This window comes from Dermacentor albipictus, chromosome 10, assembly GCF_038994185.2.
Source record: "Dermacentor albipictus isolate Rhodes 1998 colony chromosome 10, USDA_Dalb.pri_finalv2, whole genome shotgun sequence".
In the NCBI taxonomy this organism is placed as follows: domain Eukaryota; kingdom Metazoa; phylum Arthropoda; class Arachnida; order Ixodida; family Ixodidae; genus Dermacentor; species Dermacentor albipictus.
Genome location: NC_091830.1, coordinates 1,889,485 through 1,910,064, shown reverse-complemented (window position 1 = coordinate 1,910,064; position 20,580 = coordinate 1,889,485). Strand labels below are relative to the sequence as shown.

Genomic DNA, 20,580 nt, shown 5'->3' with positions numbered 1-20,580 from the left:
TATGACCCATGCCTCAAATATATATATACGTAGCAAAATGGTGTCAATATAAGTTTGCAGTTGAAATAAAACACCATTATAAGAGCGTACGCCTGCAATCGGTCTCGGCGCCCGCAGCGAAACCACGTTGACTATGCCGCGAAGCGCGTCTCACCGCAATCGAGTTCGCTCGCAGCGCCATCGCAAAATTTTCCACACGCGGCGCTTCAGTGGGAGCGCGCCGTTTGTTCCACTCAACCCATATGACTCGACCACGGACTCGACCATTGTTTCGTGTACTAGAACCACGCTAAAGCCAACGTTTTAGATTCAAAACGTTGGCTAAAGCCATTACGTCTTAAGAGAACGAGCCAAGCCGAATCCTCTAACGTTGACTATTCGCACAGCCACTCGCATCCTGTCCAATCCAGGCCACAGCATGGTTGAGCCATAGCTATGGTTGAGCTTTTTGTTTTCTCTCGTGCAGTTTTCATCCGATAGAAGGGCAATTTCCATTGTCGTTCGACAGTTAAAACGCTGCAATTTTGTCAGTACAGTCGCGAAAAGCGTCCAAAATGCAAGTGTCAAGCACAAACGACGTAAAGATTTACAACCTTAGCGCGGGTCGTTCCCTGCCAGAATGGCTATCGGATCGCAAGAAGCGCATGCTGGCCAAGAAGAACGCGGAGATACGGCACCGCATCGAACTCATCCAGGACTTCGAAATGCCAATCGTGAGTACCAATGTTGCCATATCGCGCGACGGCCAGTACGTAATGGCAACTGGTACGTACAAGCCACGCGTTCGCTGCTACGAAGTGTCGCAGCTGTCCATGAAGTTCGAGCGCTGCTTCGACTCCGATGTGGTCACCTTCGACATATTGAGTGACGACTACACAAAGATGGTGTTCCTTCACTGTGACCGTTACGTCGAGTTCCACGCCGCGTACGGGCGCTATCACAGGATCAGAATTCCAAAGTTTGGCCGTGACATGACTTATTTGCCCGCCGCTTGCGAGCTGTACTTCGGCTGCGACGGACCTGAAGTGTACAGGCTCAACTTGGACCAAGGTCGTTTCATGAGCCCAATCATGACTGAGGCGGTGGCTGTCAACGTGTGTCGCGTTAACAGTTACCACAATCTTGTTTGCTTGGGGACGCAAGAAGGTAAAGTGGAAGCGTTCGATCCTAGGTCGAGGTCGCGGGTGGGAACCCTTGAATGTGCTCTCAACAGTGTCACCTTAGACACAGAAGTCGAGGGAATGCCGTCGGTCACCGCGCTGACATTCAAGGACGCCTTGACACTCGGCGTCGGCACGGCAACAGGCCAGATCTTGCTGTTTGACATTCGTTCTGACAAGCCACTGCTCGTGAAGGACCACCTGTACGGCTTGCCTGTCAAAAAGATCGCCTTCCACTCTGGCGCCGATGTTGTGATGAGCATGGACTCGAAGGTGCTTAAGCTGTGGGACCGGTCTTCGGGAAAGGCGTTCAGCTCAGTCACTCCAGGCGTCGACTTGAATGACCTGTGCCTTGTAGGAAGCTCTGGGTTGTTCTTTCTGGCAAATGAAGACAAAAAGGTGCTGTCATACTACATCCCGAGCCTAGGCCCCGCGCCACGCTGGTGCTCCTTCCTGGACAACTTGACAGAGGAGCTGGAGGAGACGCATCAGGACACCGTGTATGATGATTACAAGTTTGTCACACAGAGGGAGCTAGAGAATCTTGGCTTGGGCCACCTTGTGGGCACAAACCTTCTCCGAGCATACATGCATGGCTACTTCCTAGACATGAGGCTTTACCACAAGGCAAAAGCACTGGTGCAACCTTTTGCATACGATGAGTACCGAAAGAAGAAAATCAGAGAGACAGTTGAAGCTGCAAGGAAGAACCGTGTTGAGAGCAAGCTCAAGTTGCCAACAGTCAACAGGGAACTGGCAAAGAAACTTCAAGAAGCAGCTGTAGCCGAGGTTATGGTAGCTTCAAGAAAGGATAAAAAGGCTCCAAAGACGGCCCTCTTGGAGGACACGCGATTTAAAGCAATATTTGAAAACCCAGACTTTGAGGTTGACCCTGCCAGTGAAGAATACAGATTGTTGAATCCACTCGTGAAGAGTCTGGACAAACGGCAAAAGAAAAAAGTGGATGAAGCCGAGGTGCAAGGCAATAGCATCATGGACTTGCTCAATCCAGTCAAACAGAATGGCAGCTCAAGTGAAGAGGAGAGCTCAGATGATGACAGAACATGGACAAGAGAAGTCAAGAAACAACACCGGATGATAAAGCATGAAGCAAAATCGACAGCAGAAGGTCCTAAGATGTACGAACTGAAGAGTGGTGTTGAGTTCCACGGAGTAATTTATGGAAAAGGTGAAAATGTAGACATCGTGAAAAAGCAGCAGAAGGCAGCACAGAAGCTGACGCTTGCTCAGAGATTGGACAGGAGTAGCACAGGTGCAGAAGTGGGTGCCAGTGGGAATAAGATGATGACATTTGCGTTGAGAAAAACGAAGGTTGAGCAAGACAGGGAAGAGAAAGTGAGGGCGCACATGGTCGATCGGAGGAAGGCTAGGCGCTCAGCAAAAGGGTTGAAAATGAGTATGAAGGGACTGCCTTAACTTACGCCACAGCCCATACTTGTAAATAATAAAGTGTCGCTCTTACATTGTCCACTCTTACCACTGGAAAGGTTAGGAACTAGTCCCTTAAATGTCCTGCTTTTACAGTGCTTGCTTGTCAACAGGATGAACTATCACAGTGCACAATTTCATCAACTATCCTAATTAGCCAGCTAGGTCATACGTGCACACTAAATAAAGATGAATGGGAGCAAGTGGTGAGCAATGTTTGTTCCCATCTGTCTTCTGATTGTGTGCCTGTGCTTACTCACCTATCACCACAGACACTACCTTGTAACACATGAAAAACTAAGGCTGTAAATTTAGCAGCTGGATAGCATTTTGTTCTTTCTCATGGGGCTATTTAATGAGGGGAAAAACAGGACCTTCTTGCCTAATCATTATGGCATGAAAGTTCGACATGTAGTTATGGTGTTTTAACTACTTGACCACAACACTGTTTCTCCTGCTTTATAAGGCGGTAAGGTGTGAATTCCAACACTTGTTTCAAGCAGGAGTATATTGGCGATAAAAACAATTGCATACATTCTTTTGAGCAATAACAGTAAAATTATTGTGAAGGAGGGTAGATACTGGGCTTGCTGATGTGGCATAATTATCTTTACAGCATGGAAAGCAGGAGGCAGAGGAAATGACGCACATTGCTTAATTTCAACAAGTTTTATGCTCTGGTAACAGTATCTTGTATATCTATTAATTTCATATTAATGCTTTAATAATTGGTTGGGACCACAGGCAGACTTTGGGCATTAACACACCCACTTTGCTTACTCACCAGCAAGGAAGGGACCAACAGACTGAGCTGTTGAAGTTGAAAATGCCTATGCATGCTGCCCTTCAACTTGGCAGATACAAAATCCAACGCCATCTGAGTGCCATTTTGGTACAGCTTACTAAGCAAAGCAACATTCCACAACTAGAAGTTCAGATTCATTGATCAAAACGTGATAACTTGAGTTCGAATTATTGTTGCACAGCTCTACTTGCAAAGGCTTTAATATGCTACACTGAATAAAACTTGACGGTCAGTGTCGTGTGCCATTTGCTCTGTGCATTAGTCCTGTGTTTTCTATGCTGTGCAGTAAAATCTTTAAAAAGTGCTTTTCACTGGTTGGTTTGGAGCAAGTGCTTGGTTTCATCAGCCTATATCTGTTGGCAGAGAGCAAGAATGCTCTGTAGGCGATTATAGCAGAAGTTACGCACAAGTCGCGCAAACTGGCTCTGAATATAGTGCCAAACTTCTGCTCTGTACTCTAATATGACAACCGAAGTCGCCATTCTACCGCTGGCATGATGTTGCTTGCTCATTTTACACGATGAATGGGACTTGTGCTTCTCGTCCTATTTCCGTGCACATGCAATGGATGCATGAAAAGGGGCATGGGACACCTGCTCATAATAAGCTGCAATTCTTAGATAACTTGACTTTTGCCATAAATCATGTTTGATAGTGTTACTGACCAAGAGCAAAGAAAGGTTTGCCATTGTAATGAGTATATACCAAATACCAAAGTTATAAAAAAAATGTTTTTGCCTCGATGTGCCTCGAGTCGCACCCCAAGAAGTCATGTGGTCACAAGATGAGCGATAACTGGCATGTTCAGATTGGGTAGCCCAGTGGAGCTGGTTTTTTTCGCTCTGTGATTGTCATAACCAAATTCCTGCTGCATAAGCTGGACAGCTTTAAAGAAGCAAAAGCCAACAGTATGAAGCAGCCAGTAGTAGGCACCGAGTGCCACACAGGATGGTGAATTGTGCCATTGGCTAGGTGTACCAAATACCACTTACTTGCGTCTACATGTTCCAAACTGGATACTATGTTAATGATAGGGAGAGGGAACATTTCCAGAACACAAAGGGGAAAGAAAATACTAATTTAGCTGAGCACGGTAACATGGGCACTTGTGATCCCCAAGTTGTTGAGATAATGATTCTCGGTAAAAGTAAAAACAAACACACAGCTCATGTTAGAAGCTGTTCCAATATCAAAGAGGGAATTGATTGTGTCAGCAGTCCGTCCAACCTGTACAATATAAAGAAAGCATTTCTTGATGTGCACATGTAGATACTGTTGTGATAGTCCTGTTTTTTTGCGTATGTTTGTTTCGTGTACACCCTACATATTTAGCGGCCCATGCTGGTGAATAAAACTGTGAGTCTAACACTTTCTCTTCATACCTTCTATTGTGATTGTGCTTTTTTGCATTACCTTCTGTTATGTTACAAGCAATGTTACCATTTGCTCAGAACTGCAGAACATTCAGAAGGCCATGGTGTCATCTTTCATAACATTCCCCACACTGTTGCACTGCGTAGTTCCTTACATAAACTCTATTGTGAAAGAGTGAGCATGTACACATTGTGCTAGCCAATCTTTTTACTCGTTCGTCTTCCAAGAACAACTTGAACTCATATGAGAAAGCAGCCAGTACACTGTTATGAGGAAAGTCTGCCAACAGTTCTATTGGATCTCGGACTGCATAAACAATACTCCATTCACATCACAGGGTTCGCCGGAAGCAAATTCTTTATGTAAAACTAGTTATGCTGCTGTAGTGGGCCACATGGGAATGTTAAGATCGATTCATTCAAATATATCCTGTGTGTCAATAAAGCCATACTGACTTGCCCAAAACCAAAACATGTTTTAACCTTGCAGTGGCTAGTTCCTCCATTTAGCTCATCTTCAGTAATGTATAACATAATAAAATGCCGACCTAGGTGTTTATCACTATATAAATGCAATCAATGACTCGAAGGTGCTGTCTGCCTGAGCAGAGACTAGCAGTTTTGGATGCAGGTTGACACAGCTTGCGAGCTAACATTACATCCTTAAACCTTTCTGTGTGTACTGTACACCCATGCTATTTTTAATATTATAGAAGCATTGACTGGGAAGGCGTCAGTATTTATGATGGAGAAGACTGGGAAGATAGGTGAAAGTACATATGTCTATTAAGCATGGCTTTGTGCAAGTGCAGAACCCTCTTTAATTTGGGTTCCTTATCACATTTCACTTCCGTTCTGGAACACCACCAATAAATGAAAAGGCCACATGATCGAGTTGGTGTAATGTTGATTAACATTAGCCCCGAGAACGAACACGAGCGGCGCTGCGAGCGCCGCTCGCGTGACGTCAGGGAGGGGACTCGCGCCTGTCGTCTGCTACAGTTCGTGCGTTGTACGGGCGCTTTCTGCGGTGTTTTCGTTTGTTCGCCCTCGTTTTCTCTGCTTGTATACTTATGGTGGTCGTCTTAAATATATTTTTATGACGTCTTCCTTTGCGAACATTTATTCAAAGAGCTAATTTCTTAGACAACAATGCAGCTCTCGAAGGCAACGCTACAGTGCCAGCCGAAGCGACGCAGACCAGCCCACTGCGGGTTTTTCATACGCGGATAGACAATCGCAAAAGCATAGCCTATAGGAATCCAGTTATGATACCATACCTGCCGCGGTGCAACAAGTATGTCACAAAGCTGGCTATATATGACTACTACAGCAGTTACGTTGATTTTATTCCGCTAAAACAGGTTTGCTCACGACGAGTAGTTCATGGTATAATATCGAATTTTTGCATTTCCTCACAGAAACGCTCGGCAGTAGCACGGTGACTTAACTAATACTGGAGCTTAGATTCTACACGCCTCACTTGCTTCTTTAACTGCTTGTCAACATTAGGCGGTTCTTCACGTGTTTATTTTTTTTAAGCAGCGGAAATTTGAAGTAAAGTTAATGAAGGCTTACAGCTATTTACAGAGTACAAATAGGAATGTACCAATATATATTCCCTTTCCCGTGCTACACGTTCAACTCACCTCTTTAGAGCGCGTTTGTTAATGATTAATAATGCATGTTATGTTCCTCTTTTTTTGTCTATGTTACCAAGTGAATATCATTTATTTATTTCAATGCCGCAGTGTGTTTTGCATTGTCATCGTGGAAATATTTCACTGTGCTTTCATATATTGTATAACTGCAATGTTTTATGGCCACTATATAGATGTAATTTATATGGCGCTTGATGTGTTACCCCATGCAGCCATATTGTACCTAAGAGGGTGAGATTACCTCAAGCCGCGTCTGTGCGGCTTTTTTCCCTCATCCACCTCCATTTACCACTCCTCTGTACATGTGTGTGTGTAAACGGAAATTAATAAATCAAATCACATCAAACTCACTTGAGAAATTTACTGGTGCTTGTTGCTTAAGGAATATACATGACGAATCTGTTTGGCAAACTGACACAGGCTGCTCGGCCCAATTTTTTTAGTGAAGTATGCCTGCTGGACCACATAGCTGTAGCCAGAAAGCAGTCGAAGCGTCAATGACTAGTAGTATGGGACATATTGAAGATATCGAAATTCCCCCTGTGGAGGGTCAGAAATCAAGTGAAAGTATATGCAAGGCTTGTGGTGCTTTCTTTATGAATGTTTGCGATTGGATTGGAGCAAACTTAAATTAGCCTGCAAGGTTCTCTTTTAAGTACCGACGAAGCGAATAGTTATCCGTTTGTATAATTAAATAATGCTGGATCGAGACATGGTGAGACAAAAGGTGCTTGAATTTTCCTTTTGTAGGCAATCTAAGCTGCGTAGTAGTAGCTCGAGAATACTTTAGCCATTCCAGTTGGCACTGTAAAAAAATGCTTTATGGTTTTAATTCGAAGTTGAAGTGAACTGATGGGTTTCGCGAACATAGCGTGCCTCGCCATACGGACAGTCGATTGCTACCGTTACGTGATCAGGGGTGGGCCATATTGTCGATAAAGGCTACTGAGGGCCACTATGATACATTTCATCACTTTCAATTGAGTGGCTGTCGATCTAAACAACGAAACTTTTCTCTCAGGTGATTGCTACTATGGTGTTTGTGAATTAAATATGTAAATACTCTACATGACACGCCGTCGTGTTAGCAGCCATGAGCAATTCGTTTTTTGGAGGCCTGTTTCAGAGGGGGATGAAAGTAGCAGCAAACATTTTCATAAGAAATGCGCGCCTAACTATTTTTTTACGCATTAATGAATGGCCATATTTGAATAGAACAACACAACAGAGTAATAGGAATCATGATGACAGCTTCGCTGGGCAGTGTCTTTCTAATATCGGATAACATGTTGACGCCAATTACCAAATTTTTCTTCCACGTAAAATGCAATACCTCTCATAGCTAAATACTAAAGGAATGTTAAGTGTTTAGCGAAGCATCATACACAACTTCGCGCGTTGAATTTGCAGATATTCTCTTTTTAGTCAAAATTTACCGATAGACACGGCGCATATATGCATTGCAAAACCTTGTAGACCCCTTTAACGCTACTTAGCTTGCGATATCCAAGTCGCAAAGTTTCTCGACTCACACGCTTTTGAAGAAGAAACTGTGGTTAAGGTATTGCAGCTGAAAGAAGCCGACTTATTCTTCAATACGTACGGCTCGAGCCACCTATACCCCAAGCATACACGAAGGGAACGAGCGCGCGCGGCAGCCGAGCGAGCCGGAGTGAGCGGCGTCCTGGCCGTGACGTCACTCGCCAGAGGGCGCCATTCCTCTTTCTCGGGGCTAATAGCTATGTGTTTGTCCTTGTATGCTCCTTCGGCTCGAGTTGAGTTTGGAAATGGTGTAGTCTTTATATTTTTGCTAGGTGTGGTGAGGAATGCGGAGAAGAGCCTGACAAAGAGCATCTGCACTGAATTATGTTTCTTGCACGTGTACATATGCTTGCCCACGGCACCACTGTGCTCCATCACATACAGGGACATGCATTTTTCTCTTAAAGTTGAAGAAAAAAAGATTTTTGCTCTTACCGCTGCTGCTGTTCTTGACAAAATTTTGCTACAAGATCGTATGTCATGGTTCTTCAAATTGTTCGGTATAGCACTTGGCACAGTTACTTGCCTTATGTGCTTTCCTTTGTGCCTCTCGGATGCAGCACCGAGCGGTTGGTGGTAGCCAATCCCAAAGGCCACGCGTGGCTGTACTGCAGTTTCCGAAAGTGACACAGCCACCATGTTTTAAGCATCACTCACTGCGAGGAATGCACACAAATGCAAATTAAGTTTTTTTCTTTGTAAAGCAGGCAAGTAACAGGGCCAAATGTTTTATGAACGATTCTGACCATAATGTGTGATCCTTGTGCCTAAATTGAGCAACTGCTGATAAGTGCAAAATCTTGAATGCAAAGAAGTTTTTTCTGAGAGCAGCCATTTCCTTGCAGGCAAGTTTAAGTCGGCAAATCCCAATGATGGTGCAATGTAATGTTATGTGCCACACGGTGAACTGGATATGTGCCCCTGCGTTGTAGTTTGCTTTCAACCTGATATCTTGCCATTAGAAATAGTCTGTCTTACTGAATATAAATATAAACACTACAGCATATAATCCCTGCGTCACCATTTACTACGAAATAGTTATATTGTTCACACAACTGTTCTCTACAAATCATGAATGCTTCATATCATGTAGACATCAACTACTGTTAAGAGGAAGCTTTAGCTTGGGCCCAACTCCAATGCCTATTCAAATACATGTACAATGCGAAAACGTTTTTCTGAGATAACCCCTGGACTGAGCTTAACGAAATTTGTTGCATTTAAGAGAGAAAGTTAAATTATAGTGACTATTTGAAGCGGAACTTCAATTTAGGGCTTGGGTTTTGTTGAAAAGATTTTCAAAAATTCGAAAGTTTGAAAAAAAAATAGAAGCACGAAGTTTACAAATTAAAGCTCTGCATCAAGAACATACCGTGGTTCTGTAAATGGCACCCATTAGATCACTGAAAGTAAACAAATTCAATATGTCATTTTATATCTTATGTGGATTTTTTACATTGTGTACAAGCATTCTGCAAAAGTTGTATTTTCATGTTACTAAATTTTTTAAAGATTCATTAAAATTTAATTTTGATTTAAGATTCACCAATTTTGTCTGCTTTAGATGTACTATTAGATGCAATTCACAGAATTGTGATATCATTTCTCATGGCTGAGTTAGAGTTGTAAACTTGATAGTTTTGTTTTCTGAAAATTTTCTATTTTCGCCACTTTTTAATAAAAGATTTACGACCTAAATGAAAAGTTCAAAACCAACAGTCACTAGATATTAAGCTGTTTTAAATGCAACAAACCTCGCCAAATTTCGTGAAGTGGTTGCCAAAAAAAAACTAATTCGCCATTTGCATGTATTTAGATAGGTGCATGTATTTAGATCAAGAGGAAGCTAAAGCTTCCTCTTGATCTGCAAAATTTTATAGAAATGATTTTAAGAGAAACATGCATGCCTCTGTAATGCTGACTGACTTGCAAGTCGATGCTTCTGCTATGTAAAGAAAAAATTATGAGGGTGCACCAGGCTGTCCGTTTTATGAGAATGCAGACACCCCATAAATGGATGACGATATTGTGCGATGCCAAATCAGTGCTACAAGCGCTAAAATACATTTTAAAGAAAGGACCATATTATCTGCTTGTGCTGGAAATCGTCGAACTTCATCACAGTGCCGAGTTAAGTGGCCACGTGATCACCTTTCAATGGGTGCCCAGTAATTGTGGTGTTTTTGGCAATGAACTCGCTGACAGTGAGGCAAGATTGGCCTCCTCTTCCTCTGATGAAGTACGGATTGCCTACTTGCGACCTGACACCAACTCCATGATCAAGGCACTCATGCAGGACCTTACAAAGGCTTACAGAGCCCACTATGACAACATTCACAGACGTCTACATATGATTGACCCAGATGGTAAATTCTGTTTGCCCCCGAAGCTTACACGGAGCAAAACATCATTGCTACACAGGATTCAGCTCGGCACTCCGGAGACCCAGGTTCGATTTCCATCACCCGCCGTAATTGCTCAGTGGCTATGGTGTTGGGCTGCTGAGCACGAGGTCGCGGGATCGAATCCCGGCCACGGCAGTTGCATTTCGATGGGGGCGAAATGCGAAAACACCCGTGTACTTAGATTTAGGTACTCGTTAAAGAACCCCTGGTGGTTGAAATTTCCGGAGCTTTCCACTACGGCGTGCCTCATAATCAGAAAGTGGTTTTGGCACGTAAAACTTTATAATTTAATTTTAATTTTTTATGCACACCTCATCGGCCAATCGAACAGCCCTGATAGTAAACACTGCCAGATGCCCGAAACACTGCAACACGTACTGTGCGACTGCCCAGTATATATGCTGGAGCAAAGGACGTTAGACAGTTTCCTAGCCAGCGTTGGCAGGCAACCACTGTCGGAGGAAGCTATCCTAGGCCCATGGCCTGACACTGCAATTTCAATGCGTGCAACAAAAGTATTGTTGAAGTTTCTGCAGGACACCAAGCTCGACGAGCGGCTCTAGTGAGACAACTGTCTCATGTACATAAGCACTCACCACTTCTCTTATCATCATCATCCATCCCAGTACTTTCACTCCCTTTCCTTTTTTCCCAGTGCATAGTAGGAGACGAGAGTGCACTAGCTCAGGTCGACCTCTCTGTCTTGAGGGTGCACCAAATGTTGCAATATAAGAGCACCAGGTGCACAGCTCTTACAGCTAAACCACTCGCTGGTTTGCGCACAAAGCTTAACATATAGGCATGGTGGATTCAGTTTAATATAGTGTTTGAATACATTATTTTGCCTGTTTGGTCCAGAAAAGTGGGGAAGTCTTAATGGAAGGACTGTCAATCATGTGCAAGGAAGCATTGTACATTTCTGCGCGAGATTGGACTGCTAGGCTCGTGCTGACATATTTGAGGCAGAAAGAGACCCTCGGGCAGAGCATTTGCTGGCCTAGTCTGCCAGGCTAAACCCGCCTGTAGCAGAATCGTCACCACCACCTAAATTTATACTATAGTAGATGACATCATTTGTCATTTCTCATTGTAACAGCAAGACAAGGTGCGTGCCATGTTTCCCTTTAAGAGGAAGCTTTAGCTCGGGCCCAACTCCGACGCGGCCTATTCAAATACATGTAAAACAAAAAGAACGTTTTTCTGAGATAACCCCTGGACAGATTTTAATGAAATTTGTTGCATTTGAGAGAGAAAGTTAAGTTCTAGTGGCTGTTGAAAGCGGAATTTCGATTTAGAGCCTGAATCTTGTTGAAAAGATTTTCAAATGTTCGACCATTCGAAAAAAATAGAAGCATGAAGTTTACAAATTCATACCCCTGCATCAAGAACAGATATCGCGGTTCTGTAAATGGCATCCATGAGATCATTCAAAGCGGACAAATTCGATGTGTCATTTTACATCTTACAGGAATTTGTTGCATTGGGTACAAGGGTTCTGCAAAAGCTGTATTTCCATATTACTAAATTTTTTTATATTCATGTGTGACATATCAATTTTGTCCGCTTTAGATGTACCATTAGATGCAATCCACAGAATTGTGGTATCATTTTTCGTTATTGAGTTACAGAGTTGTAAACTTGATAGTTTCGTATTTTGAAAATTTTTGATTTTTGCCAATCTTTAATAAATAATTGACGACCTAACTCAGAAATTCAAAACCAACAGTCGCTAGATTTTAAGTTTTCCTTTTAAATGCAACAAACCTCGTCAAATTTGCTGCAGTGGTTGCCGAGAAAAACGAATTCTCCTTTTACATGTATTTAGATGGGAGCACTCGAGCTAAAGCTTCCTCTTAACATTGACAAACAATACCACCATTCCGTTTTCCTGTATATTCTACTTTTTTTTTTTCGTGTGGCATATTATTGCAGGCAACAGATTTTAATGTGTAACATCAGTCCTAGTGTTGCCTTATTTGACATGTATTACCACTAATATATTTCTTCGTTCTTGCTCCATCTCTTATTGACAGTTGATGCTGTTACAAGTTGACCTCACAGTAGCATTTGGCTATGTTTACCATCCATTTAAGTCTACCTTTCTATATGTTGGTCTTGTTCCACTAGACTTTGTTACAGTCATTGTTGGACTTGCTTAATGGTCGTACCTCAGAGCCACTCTTCTGTGAACCAAAGCCTCTACGTCTGTGTTGCTTATTGCAATTCATTTCAAGCTTGGGCATTTTTTTTTTTCACAGCATTCGTGGCATCACTGTCCTAGGAGATTAGTTTAACGTGTTACCGTATTCAGATGATCTTGGCACGTAACATTGTTTATATATTATAGCAATTTGTTAGCATCTTAAATGTGTGAATGAATCAAACAACTGCAGCTACCACCAAAAGTTCATGTCTGTGGTTTTGTTAATGGTGGTTTCTAAAAACTTGTTGCACTGGGATTGGATGGTGTGCAGTGCAATGTATACACACCCTGTAGTTTCATTGCATGCACACAAGTCTGTGCTACCAGAGAGCATAGGTTGGCAAACCAAACAGAATTCACCGGACTCGCTCACAAAATATTTCTTAAGCTTATGGCTCAGTCAGGCACGGATTCACAAAGATCAGACCCAATCTGCCTTCCTCGATTCAAACTCGCCACTAATCGGACCCAGTCAGCCTCACTCCGACTCACAAAAATCTGACTCCGATGTGAATCATAAGCTTATTGATACATTGGGAATCATGGACTTGCTCAGCCTCGCGGGCTCACATTCACTTAAAAAGTTTTGCAAATTCACTACTCGTCGAATGCAGGATAACTGGCCCACAGTGACAATAAGGGTGATTTCACAATTGGCTAGTTGCATGGGCCTGGCTGCAGGTGTGACTGATTTGTATGCATGAGAACATTACTGTAATTGTTTCAACAATAGGGAGTTTTAGAACAAGCACCCCAACTTGCTTAACAAAACAGCAAGTTGGGCAAGTTAACTGGGTGAAATGAATAAATGACAATAGACTCTTGACAACAGGGGCATTCTGAAAATCAAGGTTCTGTTTTGAAATAACAGCTAAACAACTTGCGAAATAGTCGAGGCATGCCATATGTATAAAAATTCTGCCCAGTGTGTAAGCCAAATGTTTATCTTGCTTAACAAAGAAGTACAATTATTGAGTGGCATGGTTTGCTGATGCGTCCTGTATATCTTGTATGCACCATATGCCTTTGTATGTGTGTGCATATCTCGTCAGTAACAAAGCATTAAGTTGCGAGTCAGTGCCTGTGTTTTCAACCCTACTGACCTTTCATTTCGCACTTTGATTTCAGCTTCACGTACCCATAAGCCAGCTCCATTGTATGCCTTTTGCGTTCTTTTTTTACTCTTCATTGTTTTGTATAGCTGGCTCATAAGCTTGCCTACCTTTGAGTCGAATATTTCTAAAACTTCTTAATCAGCTTGGTGAAACATTCATGAAACGCGCAACCACAGCTAGAATTCCAGTTGAAGATCCTGGTGACGTACCAGCTATCTCTGTGAACGGTGTTGTGTCTATGCTGCGTAAAATCGCAGATGAAAAATCCGCGGGTCCCGATGGGCTTCCAAATGCCTTTCTGAAGCGCTTTGCAGCACAGGTATCTATTTTCTTAACGAGGATCTTTCAAGTCTCATTACTTTCGGGAGATGTGCCGGAGGACTGGAGGATGGCCCGCGTTGTGCCAATTCTAAAAAAAAGGGGACAAGCTAACCATTTCTAATTATCGACCAATCTCAATCACTTCCTTTTGTTGCAAGCTGCTTGAACACATAGTTTCTGGTTATCTTAACTCCTATCTTGCTGAAAATAACATTTTATCACCTGCACAACATGGCTTTCAGAAAGAAATGTCCACTGTGACACAGTTAGATACAACAATTCATGATTTTTCTGTTGTGCTTGATAAATCAGGGCAGATTGATGTACTTATTCTAGATTGCCGCAAGGCATTTGACACAGTTCCCCACGGTAAACTTATTTATAAACTGGAAAGTATTGGCGTCCCTACTTACCTTGTTAATTGGATTAATGCTTATTTAAAGCACAGGACATAGTATGTAGAGGTTAATGGTTGTAAATCTGAAGTGCTTCCAGTTACGTCAGGTGTACCCCAAGGAAGCGTTTTAGGCCCGCCGCTATTTTTAATTTATATTAATGATTTGCCGGCTGCTGTTTCCGAAAATGTCTCTGTCAGGCTTTTTGCAGATGACTGCATTCTTTTCAAGAGCATAAACGAGCGTAATGATCATTACATCTTACAAAACTCACTACTAGCTGTTCATCAATGGTGCCTTAAATGGAATATGCAACTTAACCTAGATAAAACTGTCCTCTTGCGAATTTCGCGCAAAAAGCAGGTTTCTCCTTTCTCTTACAGCCTTCTAAATCATTCTATTATGGAGGTCACATCATAAATACTTAGGGGTTACAATAACAAACGATTTAACCTGGTCTGCGCGTATTGCAGACATTTGTTCCTCATCATTTTCCAAGCTGTGCGTTCTGAGGCGGAAGCTTAGAGGCGCTCCAAGTAAGCTTAAGCATCTTGCATACATAACATTTATTAGATCAAAATTGGAGTACGCGTCAATCTTATGGGACCCGTTCATAAAGAAGGACATTTACCAGCTTGAGATGGTGCAAAGGAAAGCGATTAGATTTATTTATAACAAATACAGAAGGCTTGATTCACCTACGACACTAATGAAAACAAACAACATCCAACTATTTCAAGTACGTAGGAAAATGTCCCATTTGTTGTTCATGCATAACCTTTTAGCACATAAACTAAACATTTCGCATCCCGCAGTACTAAAACAGCTATCGTCTAGACGAACACACCACACAGGAAGTCATTTACTGGAACCAATTCTTGCAAGAACTGAAACATTCAGACACAGTTTTTTCCTGAGGACCGTTTCCGACTGGAACTGTCTTCCGGGGGCCATTTTCCAGTCCTCTAATTTTGTTAAAGCTCTAGAAGAGTATTTGTTTGAGTGAATGAGTGCTGTATATGTGCGTATACGTGTATATATTAGCGGCAATCTGTTAAACTGCCCTTCTTTTTTTCTTTTTCTTTTTATGTCGCAGTGTATTTCCGTGCCTTGTATAGCCCCTCCTGCATGGGCCATAACTGTTGGCCTGCAGTATTCTGAAATAAAATAAATAAATAATAAATAAATATTGTCAAGTTCAAACCTATGCAGGTAATCTTTTCAGATTGGTCAATGCAGGTAGACTCGGCTTAATGCACCTGTATGTTTGGCAAATTGTGACCCATTTGTGACCCATTCATTTAATTTATTTCATTGTGACCCATTTCATCTCGTAATCAGAGCATTTGTGCAGTTCAAGTTGGTTTTATCTATTTAAAGGGTCTCGACAAATTTTCCTCACAACCTTGTCTAGGAAGGTTTATGGACAATGTCTATTTCTCAGTTCACATTTAAAATAGCAAAGTGTTTTCAAATGAATATTTCCTCTTTGTGCCAATGAAAATGTTTGCAGGGATTGATAGATATGTTTTTCCAGCTTTACTGTGCAACATACTTTGACCTGCCAAGATATGACACATGCATAGTTCTGTATGCAAAATGCTCTGATCAGCTATCCACCATTATAGCGATGCCTTTTAAGGCAGTAGCTGCCCAGCTTCCATTGGCATCTTCTGTCATGTTGCTGCTGGCGTGGTTGTGAGCACACTCAAAAGATTTAATCCTGTTCCTCACTCAGTTTGTTACAGGGCTCCCTGCTTGAAAGAAGCAGGAATAATGTGGATTGAATTGTGCAGGCAGTGGCAGTGATGCTGCCTCGCTGGTCACCACAGCCAAGAAGGATGGGGACGACTACATCTTGAATGGCACCAAGGCATTCGTCAGTGGCTCGGGTGCAAGCCATGTGTACGTGGTAATGTGCCGAACCGGCGGTTCAGGCGCAAAAGGCATTTCGACAGTTGTCGTCGAGAAAGGAACACCAGGCCTGAGCTTTGGCAAGAAAGAAAAGAAGGTTGGTGATGTTCATAGCAGTGATGCTTATAGCCGTTCAAAAGAAAAGTGTACAGTCATTGCATTCTACCAGTGATAGGGGGCAGAAACTCAGGAGGTTAACAAACAAGCTCAAGAGCATGTTAAGGAATGCTCAAAGAGTGATGGAACGAAAAATGTTAGGCGTAACATTAAAAAACAGGAAGATAGCGGTGTGGATCATAGAGCAAATTAGGATAACTGATGTTCTAGTTGACATTAAAAGAAAGAAAATGAAGCTGGGCAGGCCATGTAACGCGCAGGGCAGGTAACTGGTGAATCGTTAGAGTTACAAAATGGGTGCCAAGGGAAGGGAAGTGCAGTCGAGGATGGCAGAAATTTAGGTGGGGTGATGAAATGAGGAAATTTGAAGGTGCAAGCTGGGATTGGCTAGCGCAAGAAAGGGGTAATTGAGATCACTGGGAGAGGCGTTCGTCCTGAAGTGGTCATAAAATAGGCCTTGCAGTTTGCAGTTACCTCCACAAGTAAAATGTTATGCATGCTCAATGGAGGTAACCCCAAACGCCCGTTACGTCATGTGGGAAATTGAAGGACTGGATTCAAGATATGTACCGGCCTAAGGAGCTGACATCATTTGAGGACTGGGTCTGATGATGAGCTAATGAGAAAGCGACACTGAAATCGCTGCGAAGCTTTGTGTAATACTTCCATAGTTAGCCATACTTAGTTGCCTTCCCCTTACCAACCTCTACAAATAGGCCTAGAGCCACCATTTAAATAAAGTATTCTCTCTCTCTTTCTCTGTTATACTGCTGCTTATACAAGGTGTCCCACATAAGTTGAGCCAAGAATTTAAAAATGAAAGGTGCGTCAGAAGCTAATTGAACCGAATGCATATCATTCGCACTGGCTTATAGTAACTCGGGCAATTTTTTGTTTTCCCCATAACTTACTAATTAATTAAGTTTAATGGCCAAGCTTTTTAATTATTGGCTGAGGACCCCAAGTATGATACGCAGATTTGTAGAGCACCTTCAGAAACCACCGATCGAGTTGTTTCCTTTACAATACTTCTCACATAGTCTTTTTTTCTGGGTTGCAAAGACAGCCCGCGAAATATGAAAAAAGCCACGTGACGGAGCGTTTGCACAGTGGTATCGTGCTGCTCTCAAGTGTGCATTTGGTGAACAAGGTCGGCTTCATCGTGACTGGCGACGAGGAAGTGGCAGGGTGTTCTTTGTGTCCTCGGTGGCACTCAGCCAGCAGCATGCATTTTCGCCGTCATCCGACGGGAGCCGTCCTTGTTCACTGAACACACGCTTGATAGCAGCACGATACCACTGCGCAAGTGCTCCATCACGTGGCCTTCATATTTCGCGGGCTTTCTTAGCAACCCAGAAAAGAGGACCACGTGAGATGTATCGTGAGGGAAACAAGTCGATCGGTTGTGTCTGAAGGTGCTCTACAAATCTGCGTATCATACTTGTGCTCCTCAACCAATATTTAGAAAGTTGGGTTATTAAACTTAATTAATTACTGAGTTATGGGGAAAACAAAAAACTGTCTGAGTTACTACAGGATACTGCGAATAGTATGCGTTCAGTTCAATTCGCTTCCAATGCGCCTTTCATTTTTAAATTCTTGGCCAAGTTATGTGGGACAGCCTGTATGTGCTCATTTTGTTAATTCCTATAACTTCACCTGTTTCGAAGACCAAAGTATTGCTGTTTGTTAATACTGTCATACAGCAAGCTTCAAGGTACTACATAGTGTTTTTCATAGTACTACTCTGTGTTGCGTGTGTGGTTTGCATTGCTGTTCTAAAATCTACAGTAAATAAATGTCCACTATTGAAAGGAATGCCAAATTATTGTTTGGCTGCTAATAAAAGCTGAATTTCTGCTGAATTGTGGCATGAAGGCATACAGACTACAGTCGAGCCCACTTATAGCAATATTCTAGTGCCACGAAAATTCCATTGCTTTAACCAATAATTGTTATAACCAGGTTGCATGAAAAAAATCTAAATAGGGGATGGAAGAGCTGTTGCGAGAAGACCATAATGGCGGGCAGGCCAGTGCCCCTCCCGACCACCTTCCTCCATCTGGCTGCTGATTGTGTTCACTCATTTATTTAACTGTTTAGCTGTACTTCCTGCACGCTACGATCACACTTAACAAACGATGGCTGTTGGAATTGAAGAATTACACTGCTATAACAACTGCAAAGAGGGGTAGCGGGCAGCAAGCAATATGCGAGCTCTGCTGAGGCATCGCTTCGGTGGCCCCATAAAGGGCCTTTTAAAGAATGTGGGAAGGTTGCCGGGGCAGCCTGTAAGCTTGAGAAATAAAAAAAAAATGCTGGGACAAGATTGCCACAAGCATCCCAACACCCGGGTACTTCTAACTGGCTTGCACAAGAAAATTTCATGACCGTCGGCCTTGCTTGCGTTACACGAAGCTCGCTGACATTCTTCTCCAAGGCATCCATGGGCTTGACGTAGTGCAGCGGAAGGTTCCTTGCAAAAATGAAGTACCGGAGGGACTGGATCGTCTGCCGGCCCTCTTGTGAGCACAAAAGTTGATGCAGCCTACCCTACTGTGCCATCGCTGCCGTCGTCGCCGTCGCTATCTGATGCAAGCACATCGGTTAGAAGCACTTAGTTTCCAAATCAATAGCAGTGTGCTTTCTTTTCACTGGCAATGTCATGCATTGCCGATGATCAGCGCACAGATCAACCATCTTTCATTTCAGTGGCAAGTCAAACACTGCTGAGAAGAGTAATGGGAGAGAGGCGCATGAGGATGGTGAGAGGCATGGAAGGCTGGAAAGTGAGCATGTGGCGGCTGTTGGGATGGCGGGCCATCATGCAGGGGCCTGAATTTTTCTTTTGTTTTTGTTTTCAAGGATTTCACATTTCGTTGCCTTTCAACATACACTCAGTAGCCAGACTTTATTGTTATAACCACTAAGTAAGTAAGCGGGATAAGTAAGCGGGTTATTTCACCATAGAAAACATACAAAAGTTGACGGTACAGTGGCTTCTCATTGTTATAACCATTATATTGTTAAAATGTTAAAATGCGCGCAGTATCGTTATAAGTGGGTTCAACTGTATTCTTTAATGCAAAGATGTCAGCCTGGTACATTTTATCAGCCATTTCTTCCCCTTTATACAGTAGAATTGCTTGTCATATTTGCTTTATTACTAGCTAGGTGTTACATTCCAGATTGGGCCATACTGTACGCTTATGGCTGCTTCTATGCACCGCTTATGGGCCTCCCAAAGCTACATGAGCTTTGCTGTCACATTCACTTGTGGATGCTCACACTTTATTAGTGATTCTTACTTTGCACGCACATATATTCACACAAAGGTCTGTTAACGCTCAGTCAGCATCAGCTGAACATGTGGCTCCATCCTCTGTAGTTGTCTTAGCAGCCACGTCATTTCAGCATGGTGCAAACCATCCCACTGCCAGGAATGTGCAGTGCACTAGCTCACTGGCTTTTGGTAATGGTCTCCAGTAGCCCTGCACACTCACCAAACCTCTTGGTGAAGCAGTGTGGCCATTTACAGGCCCGCCTTTCCTCGCACACCATTTGACTTTAGTGTGGGAGCACTCACTTTCTGTGCCTTTCTGTCATAGCTTGGGTGGAACACACAGCCAACACGAGCAGTGATCTTTGAGGACTGCCGAGTGCCTGTCTCTAACCGGCTTGGCGAGGAAGGCCAGGGCTTCTCCTTTGCCATGCTGGGACTCAACGGCGGACGTGTCAATATCGGTTAGATGCCTTCTTTATTTCTTCTGTTACAACATAGAATGGAAGACTGCTCATTTAAGACCTTTAAAAGGGCTTCTTAATACCTTTTAAAATAGTATGTCTGGCATTAGAGTGCCATGCCTCAGAAGCCTTCTGCAGTTAGCAGTAGTTTATCACTGCGCCTTGTGTGAAAAAGTTATCAGCAATTCAAGAGTGTGGCAGTTTGGGCACATTGGTATTCTTTCATTACCATGAAGAAAATAGGTGTGTCTTTCATATTTAACCCTTTGAGGGTAGAATTATTTTGAAAAAAACTTTCCCGGGTGGTCAAATTACTTTATTGCGGATCTTGAATCTAGAAGATGTATAAAGTAGGGAATAAATAGTAAAAAGAAAT

At 42.8% G+C, this 20,580-nt stretch overlaps 2 protein-coding genes across 7 annotated transcripts in view; both read left to right on the top strand.

The window, feature by feature from the left end:
• Nucleotides 1-20,580, top strand: part of LOC135911965 (isobutyryl-CoA dehydrogenase, mitochondrial-like) — a 573,736-nt gene that overhangs the window by 477,834 nt on the left and 75,322 nt on the right. For all 6 annotated transcript variants that reach the window (XM_070527797.1, XM_065444338.2, XM_065444342.2 and 3 more), the window contains 2 exons: nucleotides 16,226-16,440; nucleotides 20,069-20,204. In XM_070527797.1, the coding sequence (XP_070383898.1) occupies nucleotides 16,226-16,440; nucleotides 20,069-20,204 (351 nt within the window). The remainder of the gene's footprint in view (nucleotides 1-16,225; nucleotides 16,441-20,068; nucleotides 20,205-20,580) is intronic.
• On the top strand, nucleotides 278-4,795 carry l(2)34Fd (lethal (2) 34Fd). Its single transcript, XM_065444337.1, has one exon. It carries the CDS (start codon nucleotides 555-557, stop codon nucleotides 2,595-2,597), a length of 2,043 nt encoding a protein of 680 aa, XP_065300409.1. The 5' UTR covers nucleotides 278-554; the 3' UTR covers nucleotides 2,598-4,795.